The sequence below is a fragment of the Halichoeres trimaculatus genome, unplaced genomic scaffold, assembly GCF_033239565.1.
Source record: "Halichoeres trimaculatus isolate MK-OKI-2021-1 unplaced genomic scaffold, fHalTri1.1 fHalTri1_scaffold_24, whole genome shotgun sequence".
Lineage (NCBI taxonomy): Eukaryota > Metazoa > Chordata > Actinopteri > Labriformes > Labridae > Halichoeres > Halichoeres trimaculatus.
This window is the reverse complement of record NW_027437202.1, coordinates 5,309,853-5,335,513: the sequence shown is the minus strand read 5'-3', so window position 1 is coordinate 5,335,513 and position 25,661 is coordinate 5,309,853. Positions and strand designations below refer to the sequence as shown.

General features: G+C 47.8%; 2 protein-coding genes across 2 annotated transcripts in view; one reads left to right on the top strand and one right to left on the bottom strand.

The window, feature by feature from the left end:
- Positions 1-25,661, bottom strand: part of klf7a (Kruppel like factor 7a) — a 30,000-nt gene that overhangs the window by 3,977 nt on the left and 362 nt on the right. Inside the window, exons 2-3 of the mRNA XM_074664775.1 lie at positions 7,447-8,065; positions 2,504-2,627 (exon numbers count right to left, since the gene is read on the bottom strand). Coding sequence (XP_074520876.1) covers positions 2,504-2,627; positions 7,447-8,065 — 743 coding nt within the window. The remainder of the gene's footprint in view (positions 1-2,503; positions 2,628-7,446; positions 8,066-25,661) is intronic.
- The window catches only part of LOC141786068 (putative methyltransferase DDB_G0268948), a 52,638-nt gene continuing 46,988 nt past the window's right edge, over positions 20,012-25,661 (top strand). The window contains exon 1 of the mRNA XM_074664777.1: positions 20,012-20,149. The gene's annotated coding sequence lies outside the window, so the exon portion shown is untranslated. The remainder of the gene's footprint in view (positions 20,150-25,661) is intronic.

The following is a 25,661-nucleotide window of genomic DNA, read 5'->3' as shown; positions in this document are numbered from 1 at the left end:
CTGGAAAACGATAGCTAAATTAGATGAATCGAAGCCTCTCATCTGAAATCAGGCTTTGCAGGATTGCTGGGGCATGGCTGCTGAGTGAAAAATGAAATTACCCTGGAAGTACACTGGCCTATTTTTTTTTCTTTTTTACCCAGCGAGGGTGTTAAAAAGGTTGATTATTTCAACTTGATTGCCAAAAATTGACATAATGTATGCTTCAGCTGCTGTTTTGTGAAATCCCTGCATGCTAACATAAATATTCAGCCATTCTAAAGAGACCTACTTTTTATTTTTTTGAATAAACAGTTTCTGCTGAATGCTCGCTGAACTAATACTACAGCTCCGCTCCCAAGAGGAGGCTTTCTTTTAGGTAATTGGGAGCTGCGTGTTCTTGAGATTGCTGTGTTAGGAAATATTTGAGAGGGAGACTTGTTTAGTAGTTTACCAAAGTGGTTCAGTTTAATAATGTTTGGCACAAAAAGGAGGCACTACAAATTGCTGCCAAAGTGCTACATTTTCTGAACGTTCCTTTTTCCGTTTTGTGGCGAGCCAGGAGATTTGTTGGAACTGAGGGCGAGTTGAAGGAAATAACATTGTGTTTGATTTGTTTCACAGTAATCCATTGATGCACTAATGTTTGGCAGAGAAAAGAAACGATGCAAGTTACTGCATTTTCTTCAACTTGCCGACATTCTGCAACTGTTGATACTTTTTGTTTCAAATTGGCTCTTTCCACCGAGACAGCAGCAACTGTCTGAGATGTCAACATGAATCAGTGTTTGGCCGAGAGGGGGAGTTTCACTGTGATGAGCCACCAGTCATCTGTCTTACTGACACACCTGCATGTGTGTGTGCACACTAACACACACACACACACACACTCTGGAGTTCTGTGTGTGTCACTGTGAGACAGATGGTAAAGTATGAGTCACGACTCCGGGGCACGACACCAGCTGGCACACCGTGGGTCTGTCCCCCCCTCCCCTCAATCTTCCACCCTGTCTTCTCCGTCTCCCCTGTTTCCCCCCTCTTCCTTCATCTCAGCAGGGTGTGTGTTTGTGAGTGTGTGATGGGCTGGAGGGGTTGGGCCCCTTGTGACACATGACAGAGGTGGGCCCGAATTAGGGATGTGCCTGCAGGGGAGGGAGGGGGGATACTGTATTTACTGTCTGTCCAGCTGAGGCCTGATTAAGTTGACTCTGTCCTGCCCTCTGCTCCCTTGTCACACACTCATATTCACACACACACACTCTCTTACACACTGAGTACCTCAGGTGAAGAGGGATTTCTTTTTGTCCTCTTCTAATGAACACATACATGATTCAAGAGGTCATGTGTTCAAGAACTTACTGCAACAGAAATTGCAAAGAGGCTGCTTTGTTCTGCAAAAACAAGATCAGTTAAGCAGAAATTACACCCGTTCTTTAAAAATAAAAGTATCTCTGTGTCTGTAAATGTTAGCATCTTGTTTTCCAAGTGAATGCAAACGTGACTTTTTCCAGCTATAGATTTTGCAGTTTCATTTCTCCCGAATAATCCCCCCTTCTCAAATCTTCACCTGGGGCCCTTTGCCTTAAACACCACCGAAGCTCCTGCAGACAATATTGCTCAGAGATCCCCGAGGTGTCAGTGCGGCCGCATCACAGACAGAGGGTGTAATTAAAACAGGAGTAAAGATTTTTCCGTCTCAGTCGAGCTCCGTCTCTTTGTCGCGAGTAACGGCCACCGCGTGTGTTTGATGATGCTGTCGCCGGGGCCGTGTTTAGGGAGCAACACAAATTAACATTTTTTTTTTCTTTTTTTTTTTGCTGGGGTTCGTAATTAAACAGAAACCGGGGCGACTAATTGAGAAGCAAATTGCATCAGATGCAGTCTTCAAAGTGACACCTCTGAGGAAGATTAAAGGGATGTTTTCAGGTTTGCTGGGTTGTAAACAAGAGAGGGCACAAGTCCAAAAGTCAGATGAATAAACCAGGATTTGAGCTGCTCTCACAGGTCGCAGACATCAGGATCATGCATATTAATGTGGCGGCATCACAAGGGTTAAAAAGTAGAGCCCAAAAAAGTTCAAATTAATATTCAATGCTGGCGACGTGTGATGGCGCTAATGGCTTCTCCACTCATTTTACACCTCTGTCCCAGAGTGAAGCAGCCTCCATATCAAGGCAACAGCATGTGAGAGCGATGCACTATTAATATGCAGCTCAGGGTCGAATGTGAAGCGTTTGGATTCCCATCGAAACACAGAGCAGGTTTGGTCTTGCATGTGTTGCAGAGGAACGCATTAGTAATCCTGCCAGCTCCTGCTCTTTCAAACTGGGTCAGCACCAAACAAGCTGAGGTGTGTTACCAGCATCTTGTAGCGCTTGCTTGACTGAACCAAACTGTGTACTAAACACAACGTGGAGACACGAGGCCTGCTGTGAGGGTGGAAGTACTTCAAATAACCCCTCGGAAAGAGAAGAGAAAGGTATCAGGGAGAAGGAGGAGGAGGCTGAGATGTGTTTTGACAGACCTGTCACAGTGGTTGCACTTAAAAGGCTTGGCGCCGGTGTGTTTGCGGTAGTGCCTCGTCAGCTCGTCGCTCCGGGCGAATCGCCACTCGCAGCCCTCCCACGAGCACTTGTACGGCTTCTCACCTGGGGAGGAAAAAACAACGCATAAGCACTGGTTTTATCGCTCATCTGGCAATCACACGCCGGATTGGTTGCAGCAAAACCACCGTGGCACCTCTGTGGAAAGAGGAGTCCAAATATTTTGAATCTTTGTGATATTTTGCAAATTTAAGCTCAACCTGCTGATAGTTTAGTTTTCAGTATTCCAGAGTTTGGGTTGTAGAGATGGAGAAGCCCTCACTGGTGTCGGATCTTGCTGAACACGCAGAAGAGGAGTGAAGGAGTGGAGAGGAGGAGAAGGAGGATGAAAGAGGGGGGAGGAGGGATTAGAAGCAAGGTGGATGAGAGAGTGAAGAGGAGGTGAGATCAGAGCAGGAGTAGGGGAAAGTGGAGTGCGGGAGAAGTGGATTAAGGCAGAAGAGGAAGGAGGAAGGAGGGTGTGTGTGTGTGTGTGTGTGAGTGTGTGTGGGGGGGTGATAATTAGGCCAGTCACACGGCATAATGGCAAAGAAGCCACAGTCTGCCAGCTGCGTCCAGTTTCAAACATGTCACCTGCATCAGTCACATCCCATCTGGACCTGAACCGCCACACTGACACACTGACCAGCTCCGCATGAGTGATCGCAGCACAAAAACAGGCTTAATTTGCTGAATGTGATTATCAAAAAGAAGCTAAATCAATGGATCAGCTGCTTTGTGGAGTATTGTATAAGAAAGTCTTTATGTGAAGCAGCTGGTGTAGAAACTCAGTCATTGTGTGCAGATTCGGTCATGGGGCAGAAGGTGAAAAATCAATAATGCATACAGTACGATTGTGTTTCAATTCGACCTGGAAATCAAACGGGGAAACAACACAAACCACCCGACATGTGACCCGCAGAAGCACTTTCTATTAGATATGCCGGGCGAGCAGCCATGTTACTCTGCACTCCATTAACAGGAGGCATGTATGGCGTGAAGGTGAGAAGAAAAGGTGCGAGAGGTGACAGCCGTGATGAGGTGATAAATGAGCGAATGAGAGGGGAGCGACCTCCAGGAGGTAGTCATGAAATGGCATCAAAACGGCACTAATGAATACAAATTGATCACACTTGATTGGTCGCTCTTTAACCACATCATTTGAGCAGCAGACGAATCAATATGATGCAAACAGACATTTTATTATTTGATTTAACAACTTCAACACCCGGGTGATATTTGCAGCAGGTTAAGTTGAAGTGAAATGCTCCAAAGATCCAGGAATTAGCCACATCCCGTCCTGTCTATCCATGCATGTCCCTTGTTGTTGTTGGTACTTCTTCCTGCCTCACTTGAGCAGCAGGTCTGGGCCATCCCGGTCTGGCCAATGAAATTCCCGGGAGGCAAGGATGCCTGAATGTGTTGCTTAGCAACCTGAGCGAGGGGGTGGAGGAGAGAGTGAGTGAGACAGAGAGGAGAGGAGAGGAGGAGGGGGGGTTTGAAACATGAGGAGGCAGTAGTCAGTGCAGCTGGCTGGATCTGGCAACGGCACGCCGCCATGCCACCGGCCAATTACCGAGCACGCTGGCAGAGTACGGAGGCAGTTGCCTAGCAACGGTAACCGTAGAGCCGAGCGGGGCAAAGCAGGGGGGGAGGAGACGAGGAAGAGGGAGGAAGAGGAGGGAGGTGGTAGTGATTGTGCTGGTAGTAGTGGTAGTGTAGAAGGAAAAGGGGGGGCACTACTAGACCAGAGCCTGAAGCAGTACAGAACCACTCAGCTACTGACTCCTCCAACGATACGCTGCCCCCCGTCGCCTAGCAACAGACCCCCCCTCACTTCCTTCTCCACTCCTCACTCCCTTAAGATGCCCTCGTACAAACAGGCAACCAGAGCAGGTGTGTGCCTCCTCAAATACTCAACTCCATAGCGTCACAAACACGGTGATTGATCGCTAATTTAAAATGTCAATCAGTTTCCTAATCCCGGGATTAGCCTGAACTCAGAAACATAATCTGATTATGCTCTGTTACTTTTTGGATTACTTTGCCTGTTCAACATATAAGCTAAGTGGATTATTTCTGCTCATTTAAAAGATTCATACGAGGACAGAGCTGTTGTTAAAACCATTATTCAATAAAACCTCCATTAGCGCACATCTTTCACTCACACAGGCTAAAAATGATGCTTTTCCCTCCAAAAATCACACATTTCTCACACATAATCTGATAACTTGGTGTTTCCTGGGTCACTTTAATCCCATTATGTGTAATCTACGACTTCCGAGTGCTCTTGCTCGCGCACACGCACGTGCATATGCACGCGCACGCGCTAGCTCCAGCCACTCAGGTGCCAGTGTTGAAGTTAATTGCATTCCCTCCATTAGCCGGAGCCGAGGCAGGGCGTGCAGGTCTCTGAGGTCATTAGAGAGGCACTCGGAGAACACTTTACAGGATCCTACCGGCAAGAAGAGCTGCTGTTGTTGAGGAAGAGGAAGAGGGAAACAGGTTAAGAGGAAAGGATGAAAGATGGAGGGAGTGAAGTGCATTAGGGAGGCAGGAGATGAGATGTATGCACCAATAAAACCACAAATAAAGCTCTGAATACAGCTTAACAATACAAAGATTTTAGGAGGTATTCGAAGACTGCAGTTCCTTGAGTGTCCACTTGAGGCTGTTCCCAAAAGCTCAGGAATCCCCATTGGGTCTCATTGTGAAATAATCCTGCAGCTTTGGCAATTTAGAGTCAAAAAATAGCCTTGCTTCGAAGACCATGAGTACAGGCCTGAATTTATAAAACGAATGCAGTATCAGTTAGGAAAATAGCAGCTCCATATTTTCCTCAAACAGGCCTAAGCTGAGAGAAAGTCAGAGTCTGCAGCAACAAAAGCAGAGCAATAAAAGATTGCGAGAGAGGAGACAGACGTGTTATGAAAGACTGATACAGAATGAAGCAAGAGAGACAGAGAGGAGCGCAGCATAACCCAACAGCCCTCGTGTTTTACCCGTTCCCTCACCCTGCCCAAAATCTAATTGTACCATTCCTTATCTTCCATAAGCCTATTCACAAAAAGCTCTACAGGGCACTGTCATTTCAACTCAGCCCGTCTAATTCCAGATTAAATCGTCGCCTTTTCTCCGTCAGTAATTTATGGAAATAACAACTAAGAAAAAGAGGATTTGAGTAATGACATCTTTAAACTTGTCAGGATAATGGCTCAGTGAATGGGGGAGCCTGTGGCACTGCTGTCTCTTTTCTGAAGAGGGTCGCTCGTACTGTACCTCCCCCGTTCCTCTCTCCTGTCTTCGTGTATGCTTTGTTTCGTTTGGCGTCACTCTCTTTACGTCAACACTTTATCATTGCACCTTCCTGGTTTGAATATCACGACAGATGTTATGTGAGTCGATGCACCTTATGTGACAGAGATAAGCCTTAGGGGGAAGGCTCCTAGAGAAATGGTGCTATATGCAACATTTAGTGATACTTAACTGCTATCATATCATATTAAAACAATTAACTGGATTCTCACACTGAGAGGCTTTTTGATCAGACGAGGATCTTTCTGTATCGTCTGAAAACAATTAGCTGATAGGACAAGAAATATAATCCGCTAATTGTTCTTCTGTATTTACTGAATCAAGCCTCTCTGACCACAATGTTTAGGACATTTACTCTAATCGAGACATCTGTGTGAGTTTGTGACTTCGTGCTGGTCCTGCAGAGCCGGCCCAGTTGGCGCAGAGTCCAAGCAGAGGGGCTGCAGACAAGACACACTGGGGAAATCAATGATTGCATGTCTGCGCCCTTTGTTCCAGTCACGCTGATGCCGAAACCTGTGGCGGTGCATCCCTCTGCAGATTACTTTCCTCCTTCATAACAGGAAACTCTTGACTTTATTTATAACCTCCTCTGTGAGATAACGGTGTGACAGCACTGGGCTCGCAGAGAAGTCGTGTTTGGGGTTTGAATAGAACCGCTTTGGTGATCCATCAACTGAATCAGCAGGATATCACATTTGAGTCGCTTTAACTTCATTTAACATGATGGACGCTTTCTGCTGTACCTCAAACGGTTAAAACACAGAAGGAAACAGCTGTCCACAACACGTCCAATTTGATATTCAGAGCCCTCCATGCATGAGCAACACTGAATACCTGAGAGATGTCATTTTAATCTAATTTTACTCTGTGAGAAAGAGACGGAGCGCCTCACACACATTGTTCACACCTTCCTGAGCCGACCAAAAACAGAAAACACCAAAGAGTCCAAATCAACACCCTGATAATGTGTTTGCTGTGAACGAGACCCAAAGGCATAGGGCTGCTGAACCCTAATCCTCCTAATTAATAACAGCAAACACAGATTTCCCTTTTCTCTTTCCCTTCGTTGTGAGAATAGGCATGCAGATGGCGGCCCTTCTGGTCTGCCTCCAAGATTAGAATACACCATTACACTGGAAACATATTTCCCTGCTCTTAATCCTATTACCACCTCTGCAAAACCTCTAACCTCAGATTGAGAACCACTGACCTAGACTTATAGAAGGCACAGAGGACGAGGGAGCCTGAAATAAACCGGGGAAATGGCGGCCTATCCAGGTCAATCCATCCATCACTGCGCAGTTACTCAGATGGAGGACAGCTCCCCGACAGGGGTCTGAGTGGTTTGGGATTGAGATGGAAGAGCGGGAGAGTTATAGCTCCTGAACCCTCCCCCCTTCCTTCTTGTGAAGAACCTTGACGAGGAGGACCTGTCCTGGTTCAGCACAGAGATATACTGGAGTGGAAGGAGTGAGGAAAGGGTCGCACCTTTACCGTACATCTCTTGGTTTTTACTTGTTCAGAGATTAAACATCATAATTAGTTGTGACCTTAATGTGATCTCTACCTGTATGCGTCCTCTGATGGGCCTTAAGGTGGGAGCTCTTCGTGTACACCTTCCTGCACCCGTTGAATTGACAGCGGTGAATCCGCTTCTTGTTCTCCGGTAGCTCCCCGACCCCGATAACACAAGCGGCGCCCTCATCCTCGTCCTTCATCCGCACAGGGAGCGCGTGAGCCGCCACCAACCGCGCCGCGCTAAGCCCAACCTTCCTAGCCACCAGCTTCAAGGTTAGCGTCCCATCAGCTGACGCCGTCAGTGTCTGGTTGGGTTTGACGAGATGCCGGCCCAGTTCTGGTGACGACGGCGGTGTCAGGGAGGTGACGGCGCTCAGCTGCGCTTGGTGGACGCCTTCCATTCCTTCTGCATTCTCCAGCTTGGGTTTGAGGTCTCTTTTCACAGCAGGGGTGGAGGGGAAGCTCTTACGTGTGGGGCAGAGGATCACCGGAGGGGGGCTCGGGGGCTCAGGGTGGTTAGGGAGGCTGGGGAGGAGTTCGTCTGTCAGCTCTTCCTCGCCATCCTCCTTCAGGTAGGCCGGGGTTAAAAGGCCGTCCAGGTCTTGGTCGAAAAGCTCTGAGAGACGCTTGGGCTCCGTCTGCAGGTAGCGCTCCAGCTCTAGGCAAGTCTGCAAGAGAGGGGGGAGAAAAGGACTCAATTTAAACTCAATTCAGTCGAGTTCACGCATTCGGGCATGTGCTCTGAAAACGCCCCATCCACACTCTCAAATCCCACTTGACAATTTCAACAGCCATCAGATCATCGGATATGCCTTTACACGCTGTGGAGAGAGAATCTGCATGGTGCCATCCACTCACCCAGACAGGCACCTCAGCCGCGCTGCCAGCTGTCACAGGCGCACAGGCACTGATAGCCACCCAGACAGCCAGGATTACCTGGCAGCTCCAGCAAGACGCCTGATTACACACTGATTGATTGCAACCGCTGTAGCGCGGAACGAAAGCGAGCCGAGTGGATAGCAGGAGGCAAAGTCCTAAACTGTACAGAACTCCTATCAAACAACATTTTATAGAGCTTTGACAAGCCATGTGTGCACCGGCTTCCACTGAGCCAAGATAGGAAGATTTATTCAGCTGTAGTTATGCTCTGCTTCATCCCTATTACTCCCAACACCTCTCCCCGCGGAGGCCAAATAAAAAGGCTACATCCCCGATTTGTGTGAACTGGCATTCTGAGAAGTCTATTACTTTGCAACAAGCTGGCCAGGTTGTACGAGGAGGGCCGGCAAGGGGGGGAAGAGACGCTCCATGTCCAAGGATGAAGCTATTACGTGTGAATGGACGGCGCCAGCTTGATCCCAGGGATCGTCTTGTATCGCTTGTAGCTGCTAACCTGTTTTGACAGCTGAGATGGAGGCTAGCAGCTCCACTGGGCGTGTGCAGCTCGCCACTTCATTTGTGTGTAAATAGGCACTGACAGACGGAGTAGCTAGTTCCATTATCAGGAATAAGGTTGTGCAGACTGAACACATCAGAGACGTTTACAATCTCACAACCCAGCCCCCCCTTACTCTTCCTGTTTGCACCTTCTAAAAATAAAACCGCACCTTTTTATTCCTTTTCAAAAGGGGGTGTGTGTTGCTGAGGGAGTGTGAGTGTGTCTGTAAGTTGTCTTCTTCCAGGAACAGAAGGAGATTTTGAGTTTTTGCATACTGACAAGAAATTAAAAAGCTGCTAGAGACCATATCGAGAGTGAGGAGTGAAGATAATGCGCCGTGCTTTCTCCCATCGCTGCACGCCTACGTGTTGTATTTTTTATCTGAGATGCTTTGAAATACGACTTCTTTCGATGTGAGAGGTCTTTACTGCTTCCTTGATGGCCGGTGAATCATGAATTCTCTCTTATTCTCCTCTTCCTTCTGAAGACAGTTTAATATCAAAAGCCTGAAGTCGTGATGAAGGGAAAATCGAGCCTGTGAGGTGTCGTAGATTCAACCCACACCTTGAACTCTTCCTCCTCATTTCCACCAATCAATTCCCCAAAATCACCCTCCTCCTTTCCCCCTCTTCTCCCTCATTGTCGTCTCCTCCTCTCCTCCCAAGGTGAGCACTAATTATCCGCTAAAACCGTCCGGTTAAAGGAGACTTTATTCAGCAAAACGCTTAGGACTGCAAACCAAGGTGAGAGTGTGTCGGGTAGAGATAGTTCAAGAGAGCGGAAAAGAGGATAGAAGCGGATAAGTGAGGCAGGGGGGCTGAGTGGAAGAAGAGGGAGGAGGGAAGTGATGGAGGGACAAGGTGAAGAAGGCAAGGAAGGGAGAATAAAGGTGTTGACTTCATTTTCTCCACGGGGGGCGAATCCTTTTTGGAAGTGTGACATTTGCCATAACAGGATCTTGTCAGCGGGCAAGCCTTGGGCCACACACGTCGACAGAAAAAGGTTCATGCACTCTAAATGTTAGGTTACGACCTACGGGGATGCGCTCTGTGACACAGGCTGAGGCGGGGAGTGCACACAGTCATTGGTACTGTACATACAGGGTGTGTGTTCATGTGTGTGCATGCACAACGCAGGATGAGGAGGTATGAATTCATCTGCAGGTGAAGGGTGCCAGATTTTCCTTACATCCATCTCTCTCCTTTCCTCCATCACTCCATCCACCCTCCCCCTTCCTTTGCAGCACCCTTCCTCCCGCAGGTGGTGACATTAACATTGTAAGGGAGAAGGTCACACAGTTGATCAGCAGCTCCTCACACGGCGCGCTCTATGAGGCTGCATGTAATTATGCTACTTTTGGTATGTGTGTGTGAGTACATGCGCATAATTACGCAGAAACGTGTCGATTCGCCGCTCTCGTGGCCCTAAAGTGCTCCTTGCAACTTGCTCCTCTTTGTGTGCGTCGGCGAAAAAAAGGAGTCAGGAGCCAAAAGCAGCAAACAATAGCCAAGATAAAGGAGCGCTCATGGCTCGCTTCAGCTCTGTTTGGACAAGCGCCGATCTGGGGAGCCAGCATCACTTGGCGCAGCATAAAGCCAGGGTCCATTTCCTAAAAGGCTTTCGGGATGATTCCTTCATGCGAGCCAGGATAAGCTGCGACAATCCAATGGCTGCTCCACCTCCAATCCGGAGGAAAGCGCCTCAGTGGTGGGGCGGCCTGGGACACTTATTCTACCTCGATTTAAGCTGCTGTTTTGGCTTCTGATTGGTCCAAACCTCCAAACACTGGAGTGAAAAGATCAATTAAGACACGTCGTGCAAAACCCATTTCCTCTTTTTTTGCTTCTCACGAGTCATTTTAAGGTTACATAACATCCCTGGTAATTGGTTGAAGGAGGGAAAGGTTACCGCTAATAAGGTCAGGGTTGAAACAGGAGGGAGTGAGAGGAGTAAAACAGGGAAAGTAGCACTGCTTCTTTTGTAATTACAGCTCTCTCGGCTTGCTGTGTGTTTTTACTTCTCTTGCATCAATATCTGTTGCCACGGCGGCGCTGCAGCTAATGATCTGATTCCATCCGACTAAACAAAAGCAATTTGTCACATCTCAGACGCTGTAACCTACAAATGCCAAGACGGAGATAGACTCATAAAGTCCTCATGAGCATCTTTGGAAATCCACTTTAAAGAGCCAAAGGTTGCATGAGTCGAGTACGATGTGATTTAATTGCATGGATAATTGACATAATGGTGTTTTACTGCAGCTTGATTTTATAGAAACTACAAGGCACACACAGCCTCCAGCTCAGGTTAGTGAGGCTTGAGCAGGTTTTTCACTGGGGCATTATGTTCACATGTCTGTTCTTGCCTTTTCCATCTTTGACATTGAATTAGTGTCTATTAGTTCCATCCTAAAAACGTCCTAAAATATTTTTTTTAACCCAACAGATGACTTGGGACTCTCCTGCTTTTTAACCCAGTCTCTTGCGCCACCCTGGACTTGTAATTTCTCCTGATCAACCCCTTATTTTTTACCATGGTTGTGCCATCTCTAATATTTTTTAAAGTCAGCTACTTGTGCCGTACATTCCAACCTCAAAAAGCATCCACCCCTCTCCTTGGAGTTGGTTTGATCCAAAGACGCTACATGAGATCCTCTCTGACTGCAGGTTACACAGTCACACACAGGTAGCTTGTAATTTCTCTCGATAAACCCCTTATTTTCAAGCTTTTTCTCTTATATATTTTCAAGTTGGCTACTTGTGCCTTACATTCAAACCTCAAAAAACATCCACCCCTCTCCCTGGAGTTGATTCGATCCAAAGACGCTACATGAGATCCTCTCTGACTGAGGTTACACAGACGCTCACAGGTAGCTGTGTGATATTTGTAGCTGAAAAGTTGACTTAAGCATCAGCTCTTTGTTAAAGACATGTCAACATGATTGTAGTCATCTTTACTTGTGTTTCTGACGCTTTTCCCAGAAAGTCAGATAATAGTAACACACCTCATTTCACTGTCGATAACAGCACCACAACGTTTGAAATAGTGATTAATTAGGTTTTTTGTTACTGGAAAAAATAACGCCATTATTTTAAGCGCTTCTCTCAAAGTTGCAGCCTCTCTCGCTGCTCAGACTTGTAAGTTAAATAAAGTCGCTCTTCCTCTCTTTTCTCCTCTCTCCTCCCTTCCACGGGGCCCTTGGCCTGGCAGCTGATCCTCTTTCTCCGTCTCTCCCCTCCACATTTGGCCCGCACCAAGCCGCCTGCCATCACCATCAAAGCGCAGGCTGCCTCCCAACTGTTAGCACCCCGCTACGTCGCTAATAAAAAGCCTGGGTTATAAATATGAACAGAAGAGCATGCATAATGCCCTAAAGGAAGGCCCAAAACACCACTAAACAGATAAACGTAATAGGGAGGATACGGCTCATTAATTTTAGGACGTTTAGTTTTTACAGATGCCGTGATAGAGACAAGGTGCTATGAATAATACTCAGCGCTGCGGCGGGCAGGGTTGAAAAGGGCAGCTCTATGAGGGGTCCCCGAGCTGGAGGGAGGGGGATGCAGCACTATTGTTAGCTTGGGAGGGGATGCTGTCACATCTTTTCAGAGATGACCCATAATGCCCTGCAGCGGTCCTATCATTCAGGATTATAAAGATACAGTTTATTGTGAGCGATTGGGAAGACTTTGGTGTCTTAGAAAAAGTCAAATTAAACAGAAAGAGCTAGAAACTGGATTTATTGCTTCACTTTACCTGAAGAGATCGTTGTTATTACCTCTTGGCACTTTTATTGACGGTAAAGTTTTGGTTGGTGCTTCCATCTGAGAGTGTCTGCTCACATTTCTTACCCCCCCCCCTCCCATCGTGTGTTATAGGGGCCTATGTCTCCCATTGATCTGGTGAGCCTGGGCCAAGCCATCACTTTGAGGTGACAGCTAAATGACCGGTAGCCCAAGGCACCAGCCATCTCGCCAACAGCCTTTGTGTGTTTGCGTCGCAGTGCCTAATCGATACGAAATGATACCGCGCTGGAGCTCATCAGCGGTGGCCGTCGCAGCTGACAGAGACGGTAATCTATAGCTTCACTGAGCAATACTTACACAACACACACACACACATATAAAATGAAGCTCCAAAAAGCACCCCCTCCTCTCTAAGCTGCCCTTCAGGGGTTCAACTCCTTCCCCTGCTCTTATGAAGACCCCCAGACTCCTTAGAGAGCAGCATGGCGTCATTGGTGGATCCCAGTCGAGCGAGGGGGAACCTGCCTACAGGGCCAAGAGGAAAGGAAGGGAAGGGAAGGAGGGAGGGGGATTGTGCTTCATTTTCCTGGATCTGAATAAGACGGTGCACTCGCATCACCCTGTAATTCTCAACGGAGAGAGCGGCAGGGGTGCGGTGTTTCGCCAGGAGGGATGCTGGCGCTCCAGATGCCCCGACGGGACTCCAGAGAGACGGAGGGAGCAGAGACACAAAGAGGAGACGCTGTAGGGCAGATAGGAGGCTAATTTATCAGAGGATGGGGGGAGACAAGAGAGGTGAAAGATGAAGAAATGGGGATGTGTTGATAAAGCAGAAGGGGAGGCCGTGAATACTTCCCCACATGTTGGTGCAGCGGAGGCGATGTGTGGTTTACTTGTTGTGTCTGCTCGGTGAAAGTGATGGGAAATGTCTCTCTGCTCCATTAAGCAGAGGTCACCAGGTTTCCTGCGCTCTGAGTGCTCCATCATTGTTGCTTTCCTGCGAGATGAAAGGTGCTTTGAAGATCCCCCATCGCTACACACATCATGCAAACCTGCGGTTACTCAGGGCTTCGCAGGGAGGAGGGTTGTCGCCTCTTGTATCCGATTGCAACGTGCTAAAGCTGCACATCAAATTAAAATGGCAGCTCAAGTGCCTAAAATGCAAATCTAAGCAATCAGCCAAACAAACAACCTTTAATTTTGCTGCTCGAGTAGCATTTCAAGTGTCATTAGCGCACCCATCCAGAGGAAAATTGACTATGTGTAAAGATGGTGTCAGGTTTACAACTAAACGCGCATTATTCCCTCAAACTCCGTCAGCACTTTGTGATTTAACAACTAGCAGTGTCTGTTATCAGCTTGAAGCCCGCGCTGTGTAAAAGCGCCTGGAGCTGCTGCGTCGCCAAGCTCTGACGGAGCAGCTGACGGAGGCCCTGATTATTACTGCGAGGCTAATGTCGTCTGATAAGGCCGCGTGTGTAATTAAGCTGTTTCTGTGGCGTGTTATCTGAAGCTAGGTGAGGCTCGGCTGCCTGCAGAGATGGAGTTATTCAACGACTAAGAAGGAGGAGGAGGAGGAGTTGTTTCCCTTTCTTTTCAAGGCAGATGAGGACAATACAGATCACTGGTTTGTTGTTCGGTTGTTCGGTAAGCGAGGCTAAACTTTGAGTCTCTCTGGTTAAGCTGAAGTTGACACATGGCTATTTCTGTCCCTCAACATTTGAATAATCCACATTTCCACGCAGACAAAAGCGACACATGTAGCCGCTAAAGTATCTCAACAAGTAAACAGACCAAAGTGGCGAGGATCTGCCGACCTTGAGAAGCGATAGACGCTAATAAGAGGCTCAGGATACAACAAGTGCAGCGTGTATAAAGACCTCTGCGGCTCCATCTAAATGCTTGTGACAAAGTGTGGAAAATGTCTTTGTTCTGGTGTTAAGAAGTCGGCGATGGGAGAGGTGAGGGTGAAATAGGATGAGGAGAGGAAGCATCTTGAGACTGGAGGAGATGAATGATGGAGAGGAGGATGAGATCGGGGAGAAGAGGGGGGTATAATCCCGGCGAGTGGAGCCGTGTTGCACTCGCCGGGGAGGGGAACTCTGTCTCTCTTTAACTGGATTTGGGTGAGCTGCTGTTTATCGGCGTATGAGTCGCCAAGCTCTCCCTCTCAGCTGTCAAAAGCATCCTAATCTAATCAGGAGACATTTCAGCCATTTGCTTTCAACACGGCGGAGTGCAGAGTGCATGTCGGACACATTTGTGTGCCCATGTGTGTGACCGAGCGGCTATGTGTGTGTGGGTGCCGCTGACGGAGGGGGTCGGCGACAACAGTGGTTTTACAGCGGGGTTAGCAGCTTGCAGCAGGATTTGGGGAGTCTGCGCTCCGGATGTGGGGACCCCATTGTGTGCGGCAGGCTGGCTAATCTTCATTACCGCACACAATGATGGGGCAAGAGAATGGGGCCTTGGCTGGAAAAAGGCACGTTGAAAACAAAAGAGCGGCGAGCAGCGAAAGAGAAAAAGGAGGAGGAGGAGGAGGGCTGAAAATAACAGAGGGGGGAGAGATAAAGGGAACAGTGGAGCGGAAAAACTCTGCTTCCTCCTCATACAGTGCCAGTCAGAGTGTAGTCGGTATCCCAATCACGTCCACGAGAGCGTGAAGTGCGAGCGCGGTGCCCTGCTTGCGCTGATAAGAGCCAAAATGTTCGTTCTTACATGCTTCATGTTTTGGCCTCTGGGTTTATGCTTCTTTTGCCGCGCAGGTGTTGTGTAACCCTCCCCGTGTCTGCCAAGGCCACAGTTTCAGGCTTTGTCACTCAACGCAACACCGAACCTCAGGGTTAGAGCAACCAAGCAAGAGGAGGGTGGCGAGAAAACAAGCACGAGGAGGGGGAAACGGGTCAGTGGCACAGCCGCGCAAGGCCGAGGGATTAGCTCAGGGGTCGTGCAGTTGTAGTTATGCAAGCGTGTGTATGTTCTGTGACTTTACGCGCGCAAACCGGAGGTGGAGCGCTGTCGTTGCGTCTTTATTCCCACGGCGATGCTTTCAAAACAAACCTGAGCGACGAAGATTAGCCCAAGCCGCTTAAAATATTGAAAGACGTCTCCTCGCGCCAACGCTGCAGCTACGGGTTCTCCTCCAAGAGATAGTGCAGAGAAAGAGATGGGAAGAGTGTGTGTGAGTTTAGGCGGAGGAGGCGGCGGCGGCAGGCTGAACCCGCTCACCCCTCAGTGCCAAGCGGCTGGGAAAGCATAAGCGGAGTGCAAGGACTTTTCACCCCAATTTCATCCCGACAATGCACGGCTGCTCAGCGGAGAGGCACAGGGCGCGCTGAGATGCACCGAGGAAGGTGTTACGAACTCATTGACTTTTCCCCCTGCGTGTCTGAGTGCGTGTGTGTGCGGCGTCTCTTCGTGTGTGTGTGCTCTGACTGCCAAAAGTGTTTGGAGGCGGGTGATTGCAGAGCAAAGGGTAAAAGCTTCGGGTGAAAGTTTAAAGGCTGGCGAATTAATGCGTTTTAAATGAATGGGAGTTCTTGACAGTTTCAGCGTGCGACACAAGAGCCGGCGTGTTTTTAACATTCGCACCAGCTGCTGCGCTAAATATCCCAGAGAAAACAGCCACTTTTTCCTTCTCAGGTATAAACACACACACACATAAACCCAATAAACCCAGCCTGTGAAGCTCTCTTTCTTCCTCACACACACGAACACACACCAATGAAAATTATTGATGTGCTCTCTTATAAAACAGTGGCTGCTCCCTGAAGTATTCCTGGCAACATCACAGGCTGAAAATAGCTGCCGACCCAAATAACTTTCCCCGCTGGAACGACGGAGGAGCCAGACCACAGCCACCGGCGACTGGCTTTGCTAATTGGCATCATTTTACAATGAAATAATATCTGGGGCAAATAGAGGGAATAACACATAGCTGTAAACTAAACAGCGGGACGTTGTGCTGTCGAGCTACAGGAACGCTTGGAGTGATTCGAGGAAGGGCGGGCGGGCGGTGGAGGGAGGATGGCTTCCTTCTTGTTAACATAAGTTATCAAATTCTCCTCCCTGAGAATTCACAGAGGGGAATTGGGGAGTGAAACATTAATGTGACAAGATCAGTGGAGTTAAAACACTATCGGAGGGGAGGTTCTCACATGCTTTAACATTAAATAATCAGATAAGTTGGGCTTAATGACACAGAAACACTCTCTGCCTCTTCGTATACGTCCCTGTCACGTTAGGTGGGTGGTGAGGAAGTGACACCAAAAGCAAACTGTGAAAGCCTCAGTGGGATGTTGACAGGTCTCAGTGTTTAGTGTTAGGACACCTCTTGCAAAAATGAAACCAGTGCAAAAATAAAAGCAGTTAAGTAGAAATAATATAAAATGCAAACAAATATTTTCCAGGTTATACAATGGCATATTATCAAATACATGGAAAGAGAAATGTTGGAAAAATGTGGCGAGATTTTTTGTTACCCCTGTTCAGAAAAGACATCAAGGAGATGCACTGCACTGCAAAAAACTGAAATCTAATCAAGTGATTTTCTCTTATTTTAGTAGAAAATGTCTTTTTAGTTTCAATTTCAAAAACTCAATCTCCCCAGTCATTCCAGATGGGCTGTGGTCAAACTTTGAAGAACTAATACCCCTCAGAGAAATGTTTCTCACCTCCGATTGTTGGGATGACTTGAAGATATCATTTGGCTGTCTTGTATCCAAGTCCTCTTTTTTCTGAAAAGTTTGTTTTCATTAGTTATAGGAGGTTCAAAACACGGGTTTACGTCACGTTTAACGATGATTGACAGCTGCCGTTCTTGTGTATTTCTTTCGGGAATTGTAAAATATGTCGGGAGGTAGAGTCAGGAAGTGATTGGACTCTCTAAAGTAAAAACATATGAATGATAGAAAATTACTTGGTATGTTATTGGCAGCAAGTAAAAAAGCCATGAGAAAATGGTTAAAAGTAGATCAACCCACCATAGGCAAATGGATGGAAATTGTACATGGCATCTTTATCATTACCTCAGATTACAACAATACAGTTTGATATAATGTGGTCTAAATGGACTAAAACATATTAGACTGGACTTTAACTGACTAGAAACGGTGAGCTCCCCAGCTCTGTGGTTCTTGTTATAGTGAATAAATGACCTATAAGTGAAAAAAAAGATAAAGACATTCAGACTTTCTGCATTAGTCTTTACAGAATCCCAATGGATAGGAGGAAAAAAATATATAAAATAAAAAAAATGGACAAATACATCTAAGAAGAGCAAGGAAGTCTGGTGGATATTGGAAGCTATGTGTAATGAAAAATAAACTCTGCTTTTCCTCATAAAAAGACTATTTCTAAAAATTTAGCTGGCTGGTTTCTTCTTTCCAGGAACAGAAACAAACAACTTTCCCTTCCAAACTGTTTTTGAACCTCTCTCAATGTTTTCCTCAAGGCCCTGCGCAAATGTCAGCCCACATGATACCCCCCTGTTTTGACCAAAACACACCCGTGAGCTGCTGAAACACACACTCCCATGCAAAGTAGCGTCCACACAGGGAGGGCAGAGCACAGCAGAGCAGAGTGAAGCGGGGAAGGAGGAAGGCATAAACACAGATGTCTTTTGGCAGCCCAAATCTTAATTAGCACCAGGAGATTCATCTAATCAAAGGGTTGCCAGCCCCATCATTAAGGCTAAAACACACACTGCTCTCCTCACATACCAGAGCAGAACAATGGGAAACAGAGGTATGCTGTCACGCTGATGAATGGCTCTTCCCACAGGTCTCATTAAATCACAGGAGGGCACTTCCCCGGCCGTTTGAGGAGTTAAGCAGGGTGAAAAAATCTCCTCACCCCTTCAGCCTGTCTGCTTTGACACTTATACTGCCATTTTTTTCCTCCCAAAGCTGGGTGTCAAAATAATATTTTCCCTGTGAAAGGCTTTGACGTATAGGCTAATCCCAATTCAAGCTGAATCTGCCTGGTTCTGGGGATGCAAGTCGTATCTTATTCAGACAACTTAGGCCTGCGGGGGGTTGGGATGACGGAGACTACATGACACACTCAGCTGGCTGGAGATACCAGTGTCTTAGGGGGAATTTGGGACCCAGTTAATCTTCCAGTGAATGTAGGATCAGCTTCTGACAATGGGAAACATCTTTTCTATCTTTCAGAGCGTCCAGGAGAAGCGGCATCTTTGGTTTCCGGCTGCTAGAGCAGGTATGTTGCTTTTAAACCTCTACTTTAGAGTTTAGTTAGAGCCGGAAAAGGCTAAATGTTTAAATTGGACTGGGGATTGGGATGCCGAGAAGGTTTCGACCAATCAAGTTATGCTACACAAGATCCGTGCAAGAAAACACGTGAGGTTTTTAGGCTTTTCAACACCCTGTGCAACGTCTGTTGGTGTACATTCCAAAACTGCAGGGGGCGGTGTATCACAAACATATGTCTACCAGAGTACTGAGCAAGAGGCGAAGAAGTTTGGCTTTGTTTACAAGACATTTACACATCTGTCCCAGAGATTTTTCCGCCACGAAAAAAGTTTGAAGTGTGCATCACGCATGGACCCCGCAGACGCGTCAAGTCGGGATGTCCAGATCCCGATCCCTAGTATCGGATCAGGCCAATTTTTGCATTTTTTTAAAGTATCGGTGATTGAAATTCTAGGCAATCCTCTCAACCCATCGTTCACGTTAGCCGTCATTAAGCCAAAATTGCGGAACCCCAACGCCTCAGTAAAACCGAGCGCTAATTCTCCCTTTTCCTTGTCGTGTTAAGACATGTTTCCAGCTTTGAATGTGATACACTCAGGTACCCTAAGAAACTTGAAAATCTGACGATTACCCCAGTGTTGTCAGTTTTTGGATTGGACCAATGGCTTGTAAATGCCAGTCATTTAAAAATAAGTGGTGTTTCAATCCCGCCGGCGGGTTTGGGATCCAGAAGCTTTTGACTTCAAAACTAGCATCAAGCATAAACTATCCTTCAGGTAGAGCAGGTGGAAAAACACTGCCCGCTTTGCATGCTGGACAGCCGCAGCCGAGCGTCGAGGCTGGCATGCAAAGCGCACACACACACACACACGTGACAGCCCAGGCAGACACACCGTCACTTACATAATTCAGCCACACGTCAAGCATAATCACCGTCTCTGAACTGCTGAACTCTCTGACACCTCAGCCCAAGATAACGTCCTTTTTACGGGACTCCAACAGAAAACACACACTCCTTAAAAGCCAACAGGGTCTGCTTGGTGTGTCCTTGCTCCATCCAACCAGTTTGAGGGCGCTGCGTGCCCTTGCAGCTGTCACCACCAGGAGCTTAGGCCTGTGATTGATGACTGGCTTCAGATGACAACAACAAGCAGCGGTGTTTACTCAGGGCAAATTGCCCTTGTCTCCCTTTCTCTGCCTCTCCTCTCTTTGCAGGGAGATGCTCCACATGGCCGGATCTCTGGTTTCTGGATGGCTATGAGTCCCTCGGGGTGGGATTAGCCTCCCAGACTGACAGCTAAACAAACAACTAGGCCAAGACTGGGCTTCCTGCTTGCCAAGGCTGCCTAGCAACAGGTAGGGATGCAACGCTCGGCATGTCAAAGCCAACGACGGCTATAAATGCCTGGACATGGTTTGAATGTGCGGCTTATTGGGGAGCCGGTGGATGTACAAATATGTGAGCAGGCTGGTTGATTAAACACACCGTGGTCCAAGGAGGGAGGAAGTAACCACGGCAACTGACGAGCACTGGGAGCCTTTACATACTTTTGCATAGAGCGATTTGCATGTTGTTTTAAAAAATATGGCACTGAAAGAAACAAAAAGATTCAGAATATCCCAACCTCTCCGTTCAGATCTGTGGCTCAGAAAGTTTTATTGTGCTCCAAACTTTTTGTTCTGATGGATTTGAATATTTCACCAGCAGTTTCGTGCCATTTATTTGTGACCCGCTCTGTTTGAAAGAGCTTTTATCCAGCGTTGTGTCACACTATGATTGCATAACTCTCCTGAGTTCAAGTTTTTTTTTTTCTTGCAGAGACTTTAAATAGGGGTTAGAGCAGGGCAAATCAAACAAGGCAGCTGTGACTTCTTCTCAGAATTCAAGAAAGAGAAACAGAGCAGGAGAGTCATGAGATAAAAAGAGAGAAGGAAGGAAGGAGTCGGTGGTGATTCCAAAGCATAAAATGAGTGCCTGAGACTTCTCTTCCTTTCTCTTTCCTCCCCGCGGTTTGCCAAGCCGGATGGCAGCAGCGAAGCATGTCGGATCACTGTAAGGTGCTGTAACGGCTTCCCGATTTCGCCTCAAATGATGTGAAAGTCATTGCCAAGCCATGTGTGCTGGTGTGAGGCGAAAAAAATGACTGGCTCCTCTCCTCGCTGTTAATCAAACCTGGGGTGGCAGAGCGTTTTGCAGACGGAAGCCATACATAAAGATGTGCTTGTTCACCACACTCCCTCTTGCTCCTGCTCCCCCTTTTTTTTTCCTCCTCTTACACCTCCTCCTCTTGCTTCTGCCTCTATCTCTGACGGGCCAGTCACCGGAGCGTCAGACAAATGAATGCTTCCTCCACGTCCTCTCTTTCATCAGCGCTTCCAACCTTTTCATCAACGCCCATAAAGCGCTTGCAGGCACCTATCACTGGCAATCGCCTCTCAGCTGTCTGAGTGATGAGACAGAGGTGGCAGAGTTCACTAAGCGCTCTTATGGCAGAATGGATGTTACTGGGTCAGGGGGTCGCTCGCACATCTCATTACACAAGGTACACAAACCTGTGCACCTGAATTGGAGGCGGGGTGGGCATAAAACCAGCCTGATGTGCAGGGGATGTGTTGCAGAATGACAAAACACCTGCATCCTCCTGTGGTATGAACAAAAATGTGTGCATCTTTCCCAAATAACCTAAAAACACTTAGCAGCGTCCACCAGAGATGCAGCATTGTGTGCACAAAGCTTCCTTTCATGCCTCGCTGCGCCACGGGCCAGGCCGTGTCAAATAGATTCCGCTTGGCATCCATCTTCAAGATCTTCTGACTGCTATCGGGGGTTAGAGGCGAGCAAAACAACGCCGCGAGAAATCAATTTCATATTCGACATCTGAGCGTCATGAGGTAGCATGGGCCCGTCGGAGCACTCTGAGGATGCCTGGGAATTAACTGCAGCCATAAAACACTGCTGCTTTATTGTATGAATAAAACAAACTATTAGGACCCTCTCGCCGCGTCGTCTGGGGTGATATTGCTGCGCTACTTTTACGACCGTCCATCATATTTTGAGAGGCTTTGTGCAAACCGGTACACACATCAGTTAAAGTAAAAGGGAATTAACTGAATTTATCTTTGGAGAGCGTCCAAACTTGATTTCCCCGAATTCCCCGTCTCACACTCGCAGTTGATGTGACATTTTAATAAAGGCGCAGGCGTGGAACGAAGACGCCACCAGGAGCTCTTTGGAGACAAATAAGATTAAGTCCCAGTTTGTCCTTCCTCCTCCTGCTCGCAGAATACTGAACTGTGCCCGTTACAGGATTGATTTAATTTTAATTTGCATAAAATTACATCAAATCTCAGCGAGTAAAAGGTCACGGAGAGCTCGCCGTCTTCTTTTAGCACGACGCATGAGGAGTCATGCATTCTGCTGCAAAGCAAAGTGACTCGACGAGAGCTGTTACCTGGCACGACAAGTCCAGAGCTTACACAACAGCCCTGCAGAGATGAAAAATCCATACTGTGCTAATTCTATAAGAGGAAAAAAAAAAGAGGAGAGACGGAACGGAGGAGCAAGGGATGGAGGAAGACGGAGACAGGAAGGAGGGGGCCGCTTGGCTGCGATCCCCAGATTGCTCGCTGTGTGTGAGAAAGCAGCTGTGGCCTACTGAGGATTACATAACAAACAGAGACACACTGCGCTGGCGTGCACGTCTGCAGACGTATGGACGCATGTAAAGATTCAGCTTTCAGTAGAGTCTTTCAGACGTCAGACGTCAGAGTTGAGGTGCAACTTCTCCTTACTTCCTCTGTCAATAACTCAGAACATCACACTCCCTTCTTCCTTGACTGTCTATCTGCGTGTGGACGCCGCTCCTCAGGGGGTTCAAGCCCACCGGACTGTGAAATGTGAAACCCTGCAGCGAGGAGAATGTGCGTGCTCTGCAACTTCCTCCACCTCTACGCTCGTCAGCCGCCCACCGCCCCCCTGTCCCTCAGACGAAGCTGCTTCTGCTGCTGCTGCCTGGGAAATGTGCGTGTTATCGAGTGGCGAGCAAGAAGTGGATGTAAGTGGATGCATCTGAGCACGCCGGCTGCATATGGAGGTCGAGCTGGAGCGTCCTGCTGCTCCTGCTACATTTAGAAACACCGGTCACATATAGAGGCCCTTAATGCACCTTGCAGAAGCATGCAGACATCACGCTTGGGTAGGCATCAGGCTCTACATGTGTGCACATGTGTGTGTGCTCAGCCCCTGAGGGATAATAAATGTGCTGGAGGGTACGCAGCACGCCCTGGGGTCAATGACAGACAGCTATTCGTGGAGTCCGGTTACATCCTCCCCATCAGGGTCAAGTGCTCAGGATGAGGCCACATCATCTGCGTAGCCTGAAAAATCCATCTTATCAGGCAGAAACCCAACCCACATGTTCGTCTTTCAAATTCCTGCGTTTTGATAAATGTTTGGCAAAGAAGCCAAACACGCTTTTTACAAAAGAGCCTCAGAGGCAGCCAAGAAAACAGACAATTTGTGTCGGCATTAAGATGCAAACTAGCACGTGCACGCTGCCTCTTGAAAGGAAACAGGCTTCACATATAATGAGTAAGTTATGACCAGCGCTGCTTGTTCCAAATCCAGCTCTGAACAAGCAACTGTACGGGGATTTGGAGCGGAGACAGCGGCGTTCAGTTTGGCACTATCTCCCTCCATAATGGAACAAACAGCCGCCACAAACGTCCACACTTTCCCCCCTTTCTTCAACTCCCCATCCCCCTGCAGGCGCCTGAATCACGCCTCACAGACACCAACAGGGGACACAGTCATCATTCTTGCCATTGCATCTCAGGGAGCCATTTAGGGGCCGACTACAACGGCCTCCTATCTCGCCATCAGACCACCATAAAAGCATCAGATTCTAAATTGTGCCCGGAATACAGAGGACGGGAGGAGGAGGGGGTGCAGCGGCTCTCGGGGGCCAGAGGCAGAGCTTTTAAGGAGAGCCACAACTCATAATTCATGCATTCAGGAGGGCTCGGTGGCATCTTCATGTCGCTACACTGAACACGAGGATCGCTGGGCCGCGTTCGGGGAAGAGACACGGGGGTAACTCAGAGTGTGGGGCACGTTATGATCCTGCACATGGACAGGGAGCAATCCTAATAAAACAAAGTGTTTCTAACTCAGCTTTAGGGGATTTCTTCTACTCCCGCTCTATTTTGAAGTTTCATCTTCCATCTTTCCTCTCCTCTAACGAAGGTGTCCTCAGACACAACCAAGCGTCGCGATGATCTCTTATTCCAAAATGGACGTTGCAGACAGGCCGTCAAAGAAAAACTGACATTTCCAGCCTCCACACACACACAGATAAGAGCTTTCCCAGCCTGCACATGCTCCTCTCCTCTCCTCTCTCCTCTCTTTTCCATTTGCATTAGGTATTGATTTTGATATGCAGGCTGTGGGTGAGAAACAGGGAGAGACAAGCGCTGCATATGGCACACGTAGGCCTGTGCAATTTAAAAAAAAAGAAAAACTGAGAGTGAAAGCAGGGAGGGAGTTGGGAGACTTGTTATGAAAAGATGCGTCGGTGGCGAACAGTAGGATGCCAATTAGGCGGCTTGGGCCACGGCGAATGGATCCGCGGTCACGCACCGGTTTCTCTCTGTTTCTCCTCTCCACCGTGTCACTGCCCTCCCCTCCTTTCCCTCCCTCCTCCCCTCTTTTTTTTTTTTTTTACCCAGAAGTGAGGAGAAAGCTCCTATTGCACGAACAATACCAGCATCAAATCTCCATGCAATGATTTTTCTTTCTTTTCTTCTTTCTTGGCTGGTGAGTCCAGTGCAGCATGGAAAGCATCATCATCATCACCAGCAGCACCAGCAGCAGCAGCAGCAGCAGTGCAGGTGGGCTCAGGCACAGAAACTTGATGAAGCTTGAGAAATGTGCTAATCATACTTATTTCCCACCTTGGATGCATCAAACATGTGGAAAAGTGCAGCTTGAAGCAGTGTATGGGAGAAAAATGAGCAGAGAAGGCCTGAAATGTTGCAAACAACCATGAAAACACATTGATCAAAGATACAGGGCTGCATTTGTAGCATCAGGAATTGCTAAAAAGACAACACCATCCCAACAGGAGCACACAAATGTGGAATATAAGGTCAGATATTTCAAAATAAAATCCATGAAATGCTGATTACACTGCGTTTCTACATCTACCTGCCACATTTAAAGAGGAAGGACAAGCGCAGAGAGGAATAAACATCAGTAATGGCTGTGTAAAGTGCCGGTGCGTCTCTTCCCCCCACGCATCCATCACCATGTGGCCGCGTGGATCCCCGTGCTCCACTCTCCATATTCATCCCTTGAACTTGGATGCAGGAAGTGTGTGTAAAGAAGGAGGGAGGAGGAAGAGAAGGGGGGTGAAACATGCTAAAGCGAATATGCAGATGGCACTTCCCGCTCTGGCTTTGCACATTTTTCACCATTTAAAGCTGGTACAAAGCCAGACATGTCCGGGTATCTATTATGGATAAGAGAGGGGACTTTTCTCTGCAGAAGGGGGGGCTCACAACTCGCTAATCTGAGGGATGCAGATGTATTATTCACGACCAATTCAGTCTCTATTATGGGATTCGAGTCTTCATCTTCCCAAATCGCATTTGACAGCTTTATTACGCGCCCGCGTGCGTTCACATCCCTGCCATCCCCTGTCAATCTGGAAATTGTCAGATTTAAGAGTGATGGGAAGCATTTCATCTCCTAATGTCTCCCTGAACACACACACACACACACACACTCATCCCACGCGCTTCGAGGAAGGAGGGGGAAAAGTTGACGCCTGCACCCCCATCTCGAGCGCATCCATCCATCCATCCAGGT